Source organism: Chiloscyllium plagiosum, chromosome 50, assembly GCF_004010195.1.
Source record: "Chiloscyllium plagiosum isolate BGI_BamShark_2017 chromosome 50, ASM401019v2, whole genome shotgun sequence".
Taxonomy (NCBI): Eukaryota; Metazoa; Chordata; class Chondrichthyes; order Orectolobiformes; family Hemiscylliidae; genus Chiloscyllium; species Chiloscyllium plagiosum.
The window spans coordinates 8,036,120-8,052,852 of NC_057759.1; the positions used below are offsets into that span (position 1 = coordinate 8,036,120).

General features: G+C 42.0%; 1 protein-coding gene across 4 annotated transcripts in view; it reads left to right on the forward strand.

The window, feature by feature from the left end:
• Window positions 1-16,733, forward strand: part of LOC122544483 (probable E3 ubiquitin-protein ligase HERC1) — a 248,390-nt gene that overhangs the window by 208,033 nt on the left and 23,624 nt on the right. For all 4 annotated transcript variants that reach the window (XM_043683720.1, XM_043683722.1, XM_043683723.1 and 1 more), the window contains 4 exons: window positions 429-601; window positions 1,510-1,665; window positions 9,193-9,299; window positions 12,124-12,234. In XM_043683720.1, coding sequence (XP_043539655.1) covers window positions 429-601; window positions 1,510-1,665; window positions 9,193-9,299; window positions 12,124-12,234 — 547 coding nt within the window. The remainder of the gene's footprint in view (window positions 1-428; window positions 602-1,509; window positions 1,666-9,192; window positions 9,300-12,123; window positions 12,235-16,733) is intronic.

Here is a 16,733-nt window from a genome sequence, read left to right on the forward strand (position 1 = left end):
CGTCTCTCTGGCACATGCCTGCTCCCTCTCCCTCCCTGTCTGACCCCCTTCCCCTTGCCCACGCTCTCATGTGCACTTGCGCACTGTCCTGTGCTCTTGCCTATCCTGTCTTTTGTGCGTGTTCATGTTCCCTCTCTCTCACGCTAAGCTCTTCCCTCATCTTCACCCGCACCCAACTCTTCCATTTTTCGACGCTACCAGTCCTGTTGCGTTTCACCAGCGATTTCTGTTTTTCCCACATGCCCTAATCAAATCAGTCTGTTGTATCAAACTCTGAAAATTCAGCTCTGAATGTGTATTAAATTCAGTGTTCTGATAGCATGCAAATTATTGCATTGAACAGTGCTGTTACCAATTTAAAACCACAATATCATCTTCAACATTTCAGATATAGATACTTTTATGTGTACTTTATTCTTGTTCCATAGAACCTATGCAGACAAGCTAAGTCCTAAGGTGGTTCAGTCTCTCTTAGACCTGCTCTGCAGTCAGCTGAAAAACCTACTCTCTCAGGCTGGAGTGCGCCTGACTCCTTTGCATGGGGACGGAAAAAACAGATCAGATGAGATTGGTGAGACTGAAGATACCAAAGATTTGAAAGGTATTGGGACAATATTTGCAAAAGATTGTTCTACGTTGTGTTTTAAAGTTGAGGATGTGTTTGTAGCTGCAGGATTTGCACCTGTGGTTAAAGTGTGAGAAACTCCAAAAGAAAGGTTTGTGGTGTGCAGCACTTCATCACTGGAATTGAATGTAATCTTATTTTGTGATTTTGTTTTTTCTCTCTACTCCAGTGGGGCTTTCAGACACTGTCCTTAAATTAATTAAATTCTTGATTTTCACCATGTCAGCTACCTCTCTTATATTTATTTAGGATCATATCAGGAGTTGGTAAAACTCCCAAGAATGCATGGTTAAAATTCCCACTTACAACGAAATGACTGTCAGACTACAGTCTGCCACCCACTTCTTTTCTGTAAATATCGGTTCTCAGGGGTTCTTGTTTGCTTGAGAGTAAACATAAAGAAAATTGCTGAGGTTCCTTGAAACCAGTGAAATATTCCAGATTCTTGAAACTAGTAAAATAGATTTGATTAATATTGTGGATTCTGGGTAAGTCTTGCACCTATAGTTTTGAATTTCTCTTCCTTTCAATTAAATCACAAATGAGTTGTGACTGTGTGATAACAATGTTTACAAATGTGGTACAAATATTACAGATATGTTCTTATTCATTTTTAGCATTCAATTTTGTACATGTATAAGTTTAGGAGAATATTAATAGAAGTAACTAAATTAATTCATAAAAATCAGAGCACAAGATATCTTTCGGTGTCTCAATGCCAAGGTTACTAGTAATCATGCAGTAGAGCTATTTACTGCTATCTTATTTCAGTGCCATTCCTCCATATCAAATAAATCTGATTCCTATATCAGGAATGTTGCTCAGTCATTTCTTGATATTGTGTTATGTGATTGACATCTTCTTGCACTGTTTTTGTTCTACAGCTATTCTACGAAAACAACACACAGCAGATCTGCAGTTGGGAGATTTTCTTGTTTTTCTGCGGAGAGTTGTTTCCTCAAAAGCTATTCAGTCAAAAATGGCATCACCTAAATGGACCGAAGTGCTACTTAACATTGCTGCACAAAAATATTTTTCTGGTATGGAACTTCTCCTGCAAAATTAATTAATCCTTAATGCGAAGTAGCTCCCATGGTATTGTATGTGGGCAATCTGTGGTCTGATAATGTGGTTGGAACATTTAGGAAATAGTCTAAAGTGTTCCCTATTCTCTAAGAATACAGGTAATTGTAGCTGCTTTATCAAATGATGCTTCATAAATGGCATATAAATTTCAATCTTCAGTTTGAATTCTTTAAGAAATGTCTTTTTTCAAGAAACTGTAAATTGGCTGATACCGAATTATGGGAGTATTATAAATACAATGTGCACAGTACTGTAGTGGGAACTGTCTCTCAGGTTAGAAAGTCTAATTGCCACAAAATAAACACATGGACTCTGAATTTAATTACTATTTGTTCAGCGAACTTTAATATTGGAACTTCAGTTTCAGATTGGAGTACATAAGCATATCAAGCTAGTTCTGTAACTTGTCCCAAAACATCAGGAATGTCACACTGGGCGTATTGATATATATTGACATCTAGTGATTTGGCAAAATTTGTGTATATAAGTATCAGTGTCACAAAACCATTTCCTGTTTCTCAAGAAAAATGTCTTGAATCATTATCATTGTATCATCAATTCTCATGAGTATATTTTTCAACGTCAGGCTGGGTTTTGATTATAAATCCACATGCAGAGTAAGTGCAGATACAATGTATGAATAATGTTGCATTCAGGAAGATGGTAATGGCCACAAACTTGAAGCTATTTTAAGTTTTAAATATTTTTATTGTCAACCATTCTGCCACAGGGTGGTGATTTTTTTAAAGAAACTGACTTTATTCATATACTCTCGAAAAGAGTTTTGATTATTTTCTGAAAGCCAGTCATGGAGTCAGTCATACAGATCTACAGCTTTGAACAAGCTGATCAAATCTGCACTGGTCAAAAACAACCACCTAACGATCCTAATCCAAATATTCACCACCTGAATAATACCAGTAACTTTGAATAGCACACTTCATACAATAAATCATTCCAAGGTAATTTACAGAAGTGTCTTAAAATACCTCCAAACTGCATATGGAGTTATTAGGGCCCAGATGTTTGCCAGAATAGAGAGCCACTCAATGGGGGAAACTGGCGTGAAAGCACCGCCCCAAACTCAGCACTTCCCATTTTCGCAGAGGTGGCTTTGGAAATGCATTAACAGAAGTAACTATCCATTTACATTTTCAGCTGTCTTTTAGGTAAAGTAGCTGAAGTGCAAATTAGACCACGTAAGATCGGTTCTGAACTTTGGATTTGTTTGGGTAGCTAAGGTACCCTTTTGGAGAATAAGGTGTCCATTTAGATCTGTTCCCAAAACACCTTTGGGGAAGATGCCCTTTTGGAGAGGTAACATACTTTTGCTGAGGGGCCAAAGGCTCTTTAAGATTGTTAAAAGTTTTTGAGGATGTGCATTTCATGTGTATTAGTTACGGTTGTGGAGTTGCATAATGTTGCAGTCTGAGAGTTGAAATTGGGAATTGAACTTTGAACTGCTGCTTGTTTTAAAGGAGAAGAAAATAAAAGTAGATTTTAAATGTTAGGAACTGGCCTGGGAAGTAATGCAACTTAATGGCTGATCTAAGAACACTGTAAAACAAAATCAGCACTGAGTGATTGTTATGCTTAGGGTTTGCAGCTGGTTAGATGCTGATTTAGTGTTAACCAGTTAGCCAGAGGAAATATTGATTCCAAAGAAAATAAAAGGAGAGAATTGAGTTTTGACAGGAGCAGAGTGATTTGGGGAGGTTTCTGGACTGGTTGCTCTGTTTTGCTCTGTCTAGTTTTCTCTGCAGTTGTCAAATTAGAGTATTCGAGATGTACAGCACGGAAACAAACCCTTTGGTCCAATTCGTCCATGCTGACCAGATATCCCAACCCAGTGTAGCCCCTCCAAACTCTTCCTATTCATATACCCATCCAAATGCCTTTTAAATGCTGCAATCGTACTAGCTTCCACCACTTCCTCTGGCAGCTCAGTCTATACACGCACCACCCTCTGCATGAAAACGTTGTCTCTGCGGTCTCTTTTATATCTTTCCGCTCTCATCCTAAACCTATTCCCTCTAGTTTTGGACTTCCCCACACCAGAGAAGAGGCTTTGTCTATTTGCCCTGTCCATGCCCCTCATGATTTTATAGAGCTCAGCCTCCGACGCCCCAGTCTTTTTTTAGATTAGATTACTTTACAGTGTGGAAACAGGCCCTTCGGCCCAACAAGTCCACACCGACCCGCCGAAGCGTAACCCACCCATACCCCTACATTTACCCCTTACCTAACACTACGGGCAATTTTAGCATGACCAATTCACCTGACCTGCACATCTTTGGACTGTGGGAGGAAACCGGAGCACCCGGAGGAAACCCACGCAGACACGGGGAGAACGTGCAAACTCCACACAGTCAGTCGCCTGAGACGGGAATTGAACCCGGGTCTCTGGCGCTGCGAGGCAGCAGTGCTAACCACTGTGCCACCGTGCCGCCCACAAATCAAATTAGAGTATTCGAGATGTACAGCACGGAAACAAACCCTTTGGTCCAATTCGTCCATGCTGACCAGATATCCCAACCCAGTGTAGCCCCTCCAAACTCTTCCTATTCATATACCCATCCAAATGCAGTCCATCCAGTCTATTCAACTTTTCCCTATAGCTCAAATCCTCCGACCCTGGCAACATCCTTATAAATCTTTTCTGAACCCTTTCAAATTTCACAACATCTCTCCGATAGGAAGGAGACCATAATTGCATGCAGTATTCCAAAAGTGGCCTAACCAATGTCCTGTACAGCCGCAACATGACCTCCCAACTCCTGTACTCAGTATTCTGACTAATAAAGGAAAGCATACCAATCTACCTATCCTATCTACCTGCTACTCCACTTTCAAGGAGCTATAAACCTGCACTCCAAGGTCTCTTTGTTCAGCAAAGCTCCCCAGGAACTTACCATTAAGTGTATAAGTCCTGCTAAAACTTGCTTTCCCAAAATACACCCCCTCGCATTTATCTAAATTAAACTCCATCTGCCACTTCTCAGCCCATTGGCTCATCTGATCAAGATCCCATTTTAATCTAAGGTAACCTTCTTTGCTGTGAACTACACCTCCAATTTTAGTGTCATTGCTGAATGATCTGAGAAAATTGAATAGGCAAGGACTGATTAGGGATAGTCCGTATGGCTTTGTGTGTGTGAGAAATCATGTCCCACTAACTTGATTGAGTTGTATGAAGAAGTAACGAAGAGGATTGATGATGGCAGAGTGGTGGACATGATCTATATGGACTTAAGTAAGGCGTGCAACAAGGTTCCTCATGGGAGACAGTTTAGCAGGTTAGATCTCATGGAATCTGAGATAACCTTCACTGTCCACTTTTCCACCAATCTTACTACCCATGCCTTCTAAATTCTCATTTAAATCATTTATATAAATTGAATTGAATTTATTGTCATGTGTACAGAGGCACAGTTAAAAGCTTTGTCTTGCAAGCAGTACAGGCAGATTACATAGTTAACTGGCATAGATAAGTAAATAATAAGTAAACAGTGGCAAAAACAAAAACACGTGTACAGGCGAATGTTGAGTTTGAGAGTCCATTCAGTACTCTAACAACAGTAGGGTAGAAATTGTTTTGAAACTGGCTGATGCGTGTATTCAGACTTCTGTACCTTCACTCCGATGGTAGAGGTTGTAGAAAAACATTGCCAGGGTGGGATGGATCTTTCAGAATGCTGGCGACCTTTCCTTGACCGGGGAGCCTGGTAGATGGATTCTATAGATGAGAGGTTGGCGTTTGTTCCGGGCCGTGTTCACCACTCCCTGTAACTGATTCCAATCTTGAATGGTACAGTTGCCATACCAGGTAGTGGTACATCCAGACAGAATGCTCTCGATGGCACGTCTATAAAAGTTGGCAAGGGTATTTGCCGTCATGCCAAATTTCCTCAGCTGCCTGAGGATGAAGAGATTTTGTTGGGCCTTTGTAACTAGTGCATCCACATGAAGAGTCCAGGAAAGCTTGTTGTTGATGATCACTCCAAGAAGCTTTTCACTCTCCACTAGTTCCACCTCTGTCCTATTAATATGTAGGGGCATGAGTAACATCCTGCCGAAAGTCAATAATGAATTCCTTTGTCTTGCTGGTATTGAAAGCTAGGTTGTTCTCAGTGCACCATTTTCCCAGGTATTCCATTTCCTCTCTGTAATCTGCTTCATCGCCATCTGAGATTCGACCATCTAAGGTAACAGTGGCTGAAGGACCTGAATTTAAGGGAATTTATATTTGCCAGGAATTGGTGTTGGAGAGACTGTTAGGTCTGAAGGCTGATAAGTCCCCGGGGCCTGATGGTCTACATCCCAGGGTACTGAAGGAGGTGGCTCGAGAAATCTTGGATGCGTTGGTGATTATTTTCCAGAGTTCGATAGAATCGGGATCAGTTCCTGCGGATTGGAGGGTGAGTAATGTTATACCACTTTTTAAGAAAGGTGGGAGAGAGAAATAGGAGGTTAGTGAGCAAAATTAGGGTGCATGGTATTGGGGGCAAAGTACTGACTTGGATTGAAAGTTGGTTGGCTGACAGGAAACAAAGGGTAGTGATAAACGGCTCCATTTCAGGATGGCAGGCAGTGACCAGTGGGGTACCGCAAGGATCAGTGCTGGGACCGCAGTTTTTTACAATATATATTAATGATATAGAAGATGGTATTAGTAATAACATTAGCAAATTTGCTGATGGTACTAAGCTGGGTGGCAGGGTGAAATGTGATGAGGATGTTAGGAGATTACAGGGTGACCTGGCCAGGTTACATGAGTGGTCAGGTGCATGGCCGATGCAGTTTAATGTGGATAAATGTATGGTTATCCACTTTGGTGGCAAGAACAGGAAGGCAGATTACTACCTAAATTGATTCCATTTAGGTAAAGGGGCAGTATAAAGAGATCTGGGTGTTCTTGTACACCAGTCAATGAAGGTAAGCATGCAGGTACAGCAGGTAGTGAAGAAGGCTAATAGCATGCTGGCCTTCATAACAAGAGAGATTGAGTATAGAAGCAAAGAGGTTCTTCTGCAGCTTTACAGGGCCCTGGTGAGACCACACCTGGAATATTGTGTGCAGTTCGGGTCTCCAACTTTGAGGAAAGACATTCTGGCTATTGAGGGAGTGCAGCGTAGGTTCACGAGGTCAATTCCTGGAATGGTGGGACTACCTTACGCTGAAAGACTGAAGCGACTGGGCTTGTATACCCTTGAGTTTAGAAGACTGAGAGGGGATCTGATTGAGACATATAAGATTATTAAACGATTGGACACTCTGGAGGCAGGAAACATGTTTCCGCTAATGGGTGAGTGCCGAACCAGAGGACACAGCTTAAAAATATAGGGTAGCCCATTTAGGACAGAGATGAGGAGAAACTTCTTTACCCAGAGAGTGGTGGCTGTGTGGAATGCTCTGCCCCCAGAGGGCAGTGGAGGCCCAGTTTCTGGATTCATTTAAGAAAGAGTTGGATAGAGCTCTCAAGGATAGTGGAATCAAGGGTTATGGAGATAAGGCAGGAACAGGATACTGATTAAGAATGATCAGCCATGATCATGTTGAATGGTGGTGCTGGCTCGAAGGGCAGAATGGCCTATTCCTGCACCTATTGTCTATTGTCTATTGACCGACAATGGTGGTATCATCAGCAAACTTGTAAATAGCATTAGTCTAGTATTTGGCAACGCAGTCATGATATGTAGTGAGTACAGTAGGGGGCTGAGTACACACCTCTGAGGGGCTCCAGTGTTGAGTGTTAGTGAGGATGAAATATTGTCCCCAATCTTCTGATTGTGGCTTGTGGGTCAGGAAACTGAGAATCCAGTTGCAGAGATCTCTAAGCTTAATAATCAGTCTTGAGAGAATAATAGTCTTGAAGGCTGAACTGTAGTCAATGACTAGGATTCTTACGTAGCTGCTTTTGGTGTCAAGATGTTCTAGGGAGGAGTGAATGGCAAGTGATATGACATCTGATGTGGATCTATTGGTCCGATAGGCAAATTGGAGTGGGCCAAGAGTAGTGGGAAGGCTGGAGTTGATTAATGCCATGACCAGCCTTTCAAAGCACTTCATGACCACCGAAGTTAGGGCCACTGGGCGGTAGTCATTGAGACATGCTGCATGAGCCTTCTTTGGATGATGTTGTCCCTCTTGAAACAGGGAGGGACAGTGGCCTGCTGCATAAAGAGGTTGAAGATGTCCGAGAAGACCTCTGCACGTGCTCTGAGTGCAAGACCTGGTACTCCGTCTGGTCTCATTGCTTTTCTTGGATTCATACGAAGGAAAAGTGATCTGACCTCTGACGCAGTGACTATTGGGATAGGTTTGTCAGGACTTGTTGGAATAGGTATTAACTCTCTGCCGAAATTCCGCTCAGTGCTAATAGACAAGAATAAAAGTGGACCGATTTCTGGGTAACACTGCTGGTCACAGGCTTCCGTTCCGAGAAACAACCCTCCACCATGATTCTGTCTCCTGCCATTAAGCTAATTTTCTATCCAATTGACAATCCCACCCTGAACTCCTAGAGTATATCTGTAGGTTATCTTGGGATTCTCCCTAATCTTTCCTGTCAGTGTTTCTCATGCCCCCTCTTTGCTCTGCTAACTGTTTTCTTAAATGTTAGCACTGCTGCCTCACAGCGCCAGAGACCCGGGTTCAATTCCGGCCTCAGGCGACTCTCTGTGTGGAGTTTGCACATTCTCCCCGTGTCTGCGTGGTTTTCCTCCAGATGCTCCGGTTTCCTCCCACAATCCAAAAATGTGCAGGTTAGGTGAATTGGCCATGCTAAATTGCCTGTAGTGTTAGGTGAAGGGGTAAATGTAGGAGAATGGGTCTGGGTGACTTATGCTTCAATGGGTCGGTGTGGACTTGTTGGGCCGAAGGGCCTGTTTCCACACTGTAAATAATCTAATCTAATCTAATCACTTCTCTTCGGCCTCCACTGTTTTGCTCCCGATGTATCTGTCATGTGCTCCTTTTTTCCTTTTTATTCAACCTTGGATATTCCAAGATATCCATGCTTCTCTGGCGTTGTTGCTTCTATACATCACCCTAAAGGGAACATGTTGAGCATGTACCCAATTCCTTTTTAAGTACCTCCCACTGTTCTGCTGTTGATCTAGCTACAAGCAGCTGTTTCCAAGTATAATTTGGCCAGATCCTGCCTTATTTTAATAAAATCTGCCTTCCCCCAATCCAAACCCTTTTTTTGTAGACTATCTTTGTCCTTTTCCAAACAAACATAAATGATATGGGTTCTGAGAAAGGGTCACCAAACTTGAAAAGTTAGCTTTGATTTCTCTTCACAGATGTTGCTGAGCTTTTCTAGCAATTTCTGTATTTATTTCTGAGTTATAGCACCCGTCGGTCTTTTGGTTTGAATCTCCTATTCCTCTTGCTGATTGATGTTTTTCCTCAAGGATAGCTAATGGTTATGCTGTATAGGGATAATCTAGCAGATTGTGTCATATTTTGTTGGGCAGGTGTACCACTGGTTGGAAACCTGAGAACAAGGCTACTTGCTCTTCATGTTCTGGAAGCAGTATTACCTGCCTGTGAATCAAGTGTAGAAGATGATCAAATGACACAGGTAAGTAGAAAGATCATTTTTAACGATAACAATATATGTGCTCATGTTGTGAGTCATAGAGTCCGACAGCACAGAGACAAGCCCTTTGGCCTAAACAGTCCACGCCGGCCAAAATATCCATATATGCGAACCCCATTTCCCTGTCTTGGCCCAAATCCTTTTCAGGGTTTAGACCAGAGTGGTGCTGGAAAAGCACAGCAGGTCAGGCAGCATCCGAGGAGCAGGAAAGTTGACGTTTCGGCCAAAAGCCCTTCATCAGGCCCAAAACGTCGATTTTCCTGCTCCTCGGCTGCTGCCTGACCTGCTGTGCTTTTCCAGCACCACTCTGACCTAAACTCTGGTTTCCAGCATCTGCAGTCCTCACTTTTGCCAAATCCTTCTAAACCTTTCCTACGCATGTATTTGTCCAAATGCCTTTTAAATGTGCTGGCAGCTCATTCCACATGTGTATCACCCTCTGTTTAAAAAAAGTTGCCCCTCAGGTTCCCTTTTATTCTTTTCTCTCTAACCTTAAACTGATGGCCTTTAATCCACAATTCCCCAACCCTGGGAAAAAGTGAGTACATTCACCCTATCCATGCCTCTCATGATGTTATACATTCGTATAAGCTTTCCCCTCAGTCACCTACACTGTAAAGAAAAATAGCTTGTCTAACTTCTCCTGTCACGCAGACCCTTGAGTCCTAGCAACATCCTTGTAAATGTCTTCTACGTTCTTTTCAGTTTAATAACATCCTTCCTGTAGCAAGGTGACCAAAACTGAGCACAATACTCCAAGTGCAGCCTCACCAATGTCCTGTACAACTGCAACATAACTTTCCAACTTCTATACTCCTTAAGGCCCTATCATTCACCGTGAAATTCCTACCTTAAATAGGCTTTGCGGAGTGAAAGACCTCACACTGGTCTATATTAAACTCCATTTGCCATTTCTTGGCTCACTTCCACAGCTGATAAAGGTCCTGCTGCAATTTCTGGTAACCTTCCTCATTGTCCGTGATACTGCCTATTTTCGTGTCATCTGCCTTGTACATACTCATCCAAATCATTGATATAAAAAGCAAAGAGAATAAGAAAGAAACAGTTTCCCTTCAGAAAGAGAGAACAGTCCAGACAGTCCAGTGTGAATGTTTTTTTTCAGTGTGTTTGTGTGTAGGTTTCTTTTGAAGAGGAAAGGGCTGTACCAGCAGTTGTGCAGGTAAGCAGTCTCCTAAATAGACAGGGTAGGAGAAAGAAGATCTGAGAAGCTCCAGAAACTGAACGTTGTGGAATAGGGTTTTAAGAGACTCTTATAAAGATAAGTCAGCTATGTTAGCAGTTTGTCAAAGTAATATTAACAATAGTAACAAGTGAATGCAGATGTTAGATGGAAAGAAAACAAATTTGGCTATTCCAACTGAACACTGAGCTTTGAACTGGAAGCAGGGTGACTGCCACTGACATTTGTCTGAGTATCTGTAGGCTGGCTCAGTGAAAAAGGGTTAAATCTTTATATTACTGACATTTGTAAAAAAGTATTTCAAACAATTCTTATAAAGTGTAAAGTAGCTTTTTTTCCCTTTATGTGTAATAAATTTTGATGTTCGTTCATTAGAAATACATTGGCAGCCACTTTGTGCATATGTTCAGCAACTGATTAGCAAAAATAAAACTTAGGGTCAATCAAGCTAGGTTTCCTGTCGAGGAAACATAACAGTAATTTCTGGAAAAGCACAGCTAACGTAGTAGCATCTGTGGAGAGAAATTGGAGTTCCACAAGACAAGTATTCCCTCCCCTCCCTTGTCAGCCTTCCACAGGGACCCTCCTGTGTGAGACCCTGGTCCACCCGTCCTTCACTTCCAACCTCGCCTGCCACACACACACACAACCCCAAGCTGGCAACAAGAAACCGTCATTGCCATCTAAAGTGCCCTGCCGCCGTCTGCACCCATGTGCAGAAAAGTTAGGGTTTGAGATGCCCCGTCTCCTTGCTGCAAACCCTATAAACCAGGCCTTATTATCACATGGTCTGCTATTACACACAACTCGTTGTTAGCCACTAACAGTCCCCATTAGTAGCTATTCACCTCCTGGCCAGATCATTGCCTAATACTTTGTCTGTCCAACTGTTGTTCTCTCTCTTTGAGCTCTATCTCCACCTATCATTTAATCCTTATTCCCTTCCCGCTCCCTATCTTCTTCATATAAACCAACATTTTCCTAATTAACATAACTGATTTTTCTCCACAGATGCTGCCAGACTTGCTGAACTATTCCAGCAATTTCTGTTTTTGTTTCTGATTTAGCTCATCCTCTATTGAAATGATGCTTAAATTCTCTACAGTTGGAAATAGGCCCTTCAGCCCAACTAGTCCACACCGACCCTCTGAACACAGACCCATTTCCCTCTGACTAATGTACGTAACATTATGGGCAATTTACCATGGCCAATTCACCTGACCTGTACATCTTTGGAATGTTGGAGGAAACCCACACAGACACTGAGAGAATGTGCAAACTCCACACAGACAGTTGCCCGAGGCTGGAATTGAACCTGGGACCCTGGTGCTGTGAGGCAACAGTGATAACCACTGAGCCACCGTGTCCTTTTCATAACACTAAGTATTTCTGTTTATAAATTACAGCATTTTTAATAATGAATGATTATAAACTCCCTTGTACTTTAAACTCTCTGGTTTAAAATCTTGTGATATGTCGATGCACAAAATACTTTGTGTTTAAGAATAGGAAGCTCTGTTCAGTCTATCGAGTGAGAGAAATTTCAGGCACTGTTTGCTGTCTATTCATGTTCTGTCTATTGTCTATTTTGTTTTATATTTCTAGGTTGTGGAACATCTTTTCTTGCTTATCTCTGATTGCATGTGGGAGGCACCAATTGCTCAGGCAAAACATATGATTCAAGCAAAGGAGAAAGAGCAAGAAATTAAATTTCAGGTACATATGCACATTATTTGGAGGAAGTTGATTTCCTTTCCTTTTAGGCTAACAAATCAAAAGAATAGCATGACTGAAACAAGAGTTCAAAATGAGAATAAATTGAAGGAAAAATTAGGAGAACATTAATCAAGTAATTATGGGGACTGATCATTACAATACACAGCTAAGCTTCTACAATGTGTGAATTTGAGCAAGGAAGGAATGCAGAGCAAGTTAGGGGCTATTAGAAAATGCAGTAAAAGATTTAATGCTAGTTAGGCAATACCAAATATTTAAAGTACTACAGGGTCCATAACAGATATACATTTCTCTGAGGCACATGCACACAATGGGGAAGTTGAATCATCTGTGGCTCTGTTATGGACCAGATCAAACTTTCTTCAGATCTATTAAGAAGATGGCCAAGACCTTAAATTTTATTTAAAAGCAAGGGTAAGGCGCCTGTGTTTCAGATGTAATTTGATTGGTCATGCTACTACGCTTTAAGCAAGTTACATTTTATTCTTACACACAGTCAAAATACAAACAAAACAATGAAGAATTGGTATAACTTTAACTCTATTTGGTAAACTTTAATAGTTAAATAATCGAAGAATAATAGATTATTTAACTATTAAAGAACAACTGTTCCAATATAATAACATCACATAAATGTACACTTGACAAAGACAAATTCAGTAAAATAGATTGTCTCATATACAATGTTTCTCCAGTCCAAGAGAAAAGAACACACAGAGAAAATTCTTGCAAAGAGAGAGAACCCCAGCCTTATGCTGTGGCTGAGAGAGATGAAACAGCTTCCGTAACAAAACACAAACAACTGAAAACTAAACTCCTGATACTTTAGGAGCTTGACTGTACCCATTTACACTGCATCTATTGTTCTAATTTAAAAAAACCTAGGGGGTGGGTGATCAGTCAGAAATCATGGTACACATCGGTACCAATGACAAAACCAAGAAAAGGGATGAGGACCTAAAAAGCGAATATAAGGAATTAGGGTAGAAGCTAAAAGGCAGGACGATAGAATAGTAATCTAAGGATTGTTATCAGTGCCATGGGCTAGTGAGGCTTGGAACAGAGAGCGAGTGCAGCTGATCATGTGGCCGCAGAGCTGGTGTAGGAGTGAGGGCTTCAGATATGTGGATCATTGGGATACCTTCTGGGGAAGGTGGGACATGTACAAGAAGGAACGGTTGCACCTGAACTGGAGGGGCAGCAATATCCTGGGCGGGAGGCTTACAAGGATTGCTTGGCAGGGGGATAGGAGCTACAGATCACAGGATGCAATAGCCGGTGAACAGGCAGATACAGTATGCAAAGAATCTGTGAGGAAGGATAGATAGTTGATAGGGCAAAGTTACAGTCAGTGTGATGGGTTTAAGGTGTCTATTTTAACACAAGAAGTATCAGGAATAAGGGTGATGAACTTCGAACATGGATAAGTACTTGGAGCTCCGATGTTGGGGCCATTACGGAGACTTGGACATCACAGGGGCAGGAATGGTTCTTGGATGTTCCGGAGTTTAGATGTTTCAGAAGGAATAGGAAGGGAGGTAAAAGAGGTGTAGGGTGGCATTGCTAATCAGGGATAGTATCACAGCTGTAGAAAGGTAGATCGTCGAGAAGGGTTTGTCTACTGAGTCAGTATGGGTGGAAGTCAGAAACATTAAATGAGCAGTCACTTTTTTGAGAGTTTTCTATAGGCCCCCCCAAAAGCAACAGAGACATGGAGGAGCAGATTATGAGATAGATTTTGTAAAGGTGCAGAAGTAACATGGTTGTTGTCATGGGTGACTTCAACTTCCCTGATATTGATTGGAACTTCCTTAGTACAAATAGTTTGCATGGAGCATATTTTGTCAGGTGTATCTAGGAAGGATGTCTATGCCTATGTAGATAGACTGACTAGAGGAGGGGGGGGGCATATTGGATTTGAAGGTTGGAGGTCAGATATCAGGTCTGTAGGAGGCAGAGCATTTCAGTGATAGTGATCACAACTCCCTGATCTTTATTATAGTCATGGAGAGGGATGGAGCAGATAGGAAGGTATTTAATTGGGGGTGTGTGAGAATTACAGTGCTATCCAGCAGGAACTGTGGAGCATATATTGGGAGCAGACCAGGGAAATGCACAACAGAAATGTGGAGGTTGTTTAGGAAACACTTGCTCTGAGTGCTAGGTAGGCTTGTCCCACTGAAGCAAGGAAGGGATGGTAAGGTAAAGGAACCTTGGATGACAAGAGATGTGGCACATCTAGTCAAGAGGAAGAAGTAAGCTTACTTAAGGGTGAGGAAGCAAGGATCAGACAGGGCTCTAGAAGGTTACAAGGTAATCAGGAAGGAATTGAAGAATGGCCTTAGGAGAGCTAGTAGGAAGCATGATGAAGCCTTGGCAGTAGGATTAAGGAAAATCCCAAGGTGTTCTATATTTATGTGAGTAACAAGAGGATGACCAAAGTGAGGGTAGGGCCAATGAGAGATATTGGAGGGAACTTGTGCCTGAGGTCGTTCGAAAAGGTTGACGTTAAGAAGGAGGATGTGCTGAAAATTTTGAAAAACAGGTATGTTCCCTGGGCCAAACGGGATATAGTTGAAACTTTATTGCTGGAACAGCACAGCAGGTCAGGCAGCATCCAGGGAACAGGAGATTCGACGTTTCGGGCCTGTGCCCGAAACGTCGAATCTCCTGTTCCCTGGATGCTGCCTGACCTGCTGTGCTGTTCCAGCAATAAAGTTTCAACTTTGATCTCCAGCATCTGCAGACCTCACTTTCTCCAAACGGGATTTACCCAAGGTCACTATGGGAAGCGAGGGAAGAGATAGCTGTGCCTTTGGCAATGATTCTTGTGCCCTCACTGTTCACCGGAGTGGGACCAGATGATTGGTGGTTGGCAAATTTTATTCCCTTATTCAATAAAGGGAATAGGGACAACCCTGTGAATTACCGATAAGTCAATCTTACTTTGGCAGTAGGCAAATTATTGGAGAGGGTTGTGAGAGACAGGATCTATGATTATTTCAAAAGCTTGGTTAGGGAGAGTCAGTATGGCTTTTTGAGGGGCAGGTCATGCCTCACAACCCTTAGTGAATTCTTTAAGGATGTGACAAAACACATTGATGAAGGTAGAACAGTGGATGTGGTGTATGTGGATTTTAGCAAGGCATTTGATAAGGTTCCCCATGGAAGCTCAATGAGAAAGTAAGGAGGCATGGGATACAGGGAAATCTGGTGGTCTGGGTACAGAGTTGGCTGGCCCATAGAAGACAGAGGGTGGTAGTAGATGAAAAGCATTCAGCCTGGAGCTCGGTGACCAGTGGTGTTCTACAGGAATCTGTTCTGGGTCCTCTCGTCTTTGTGATTTTTAGAAATGACTTGGATGAGGAAGTCGAAGGGTGGGTTAGTAAGTTTACCAAGTACACAAAGAGTCAGATATATTAGGGACATTTAAGTGACTCCTGCAAAGGCACATGAATGATAGTAAAATGAAGAGTATGTAGGTTAGTTTGATCTCAGAGTAGGATAAAAGATCAGCACAACATCGAGGGCCAAAGGGCCTGTGCTGTGCTGTACTGCTTTACATTCTGTGTTCTAAGCTGTTTACGTTATTGGCTTGGAAGGGGCAACTCATCACCTCTATCTCAAAACCTTTCTTCAGGAAAAGACTAGGACAAAATATACCTCTTAAAGCTATGAAAGAAAGTCAAAATTGTATTAGATCAAGAAGAATGGCTTACATTTGCCAGAGTATTAAGAGTGAGGATTGAGTATTTTAAATCACAGTAAAGGTAACCAAGAAACTGGTTTTAAAGAAAGTTAGCAAAAAACTTCAAGTGACCAGTAAAAAATTTGTTAGGTTTGTGGAAAGGATAAGATCAGTCAGTGCAAAATGAGGGCCTATTACAGGAGAGAAAAATAACTTCTGGTGAAGAACGGACAAATTGGAGAGAAACTAAGCTTGCTTCCCAGAAATATTTGGCAAGCAAGGGACTTTGCTGAGGAATTAAAATGAATTTGTATTATTAAAGAGGGAGCAGAGACAAGTGTCAGCAGCTGGAAGGCCCCAAAATACACAAAATCCTGAACGTAGTTGCCCTTTAGACTTTTCATTCAATATGCTGACTGATGGCTAGCCAGGCTGAAAGACAGTGGAATAGATGAAGCAACCAAAAAGATAATGGGGATCTTTGTTGGGGGTAGATTCTGTACACAACAAGAGTATGAAAGTTGTGACTATGAGGAGTCTCAGAGTACAAAACTGGGAGATTGTTTTATAGTCCTTTCTACTGCCAAGCCAGATTTCCAAAGGCCTGGGTAGTTTGGTTTTCTGCCGTTAAATCCAAATTGATAAGACTTGAGTGCTTCTCAACATCACCATACTCATCCAATCCCAAACAGCCACAGTTAACTGGAAGCAAGCACACTTGAGGTGGGTTGGAGTCATGGTACCCATTTAAGCATTTAACTCTTGCCCTTCTGCTATCTGTCCTATACGT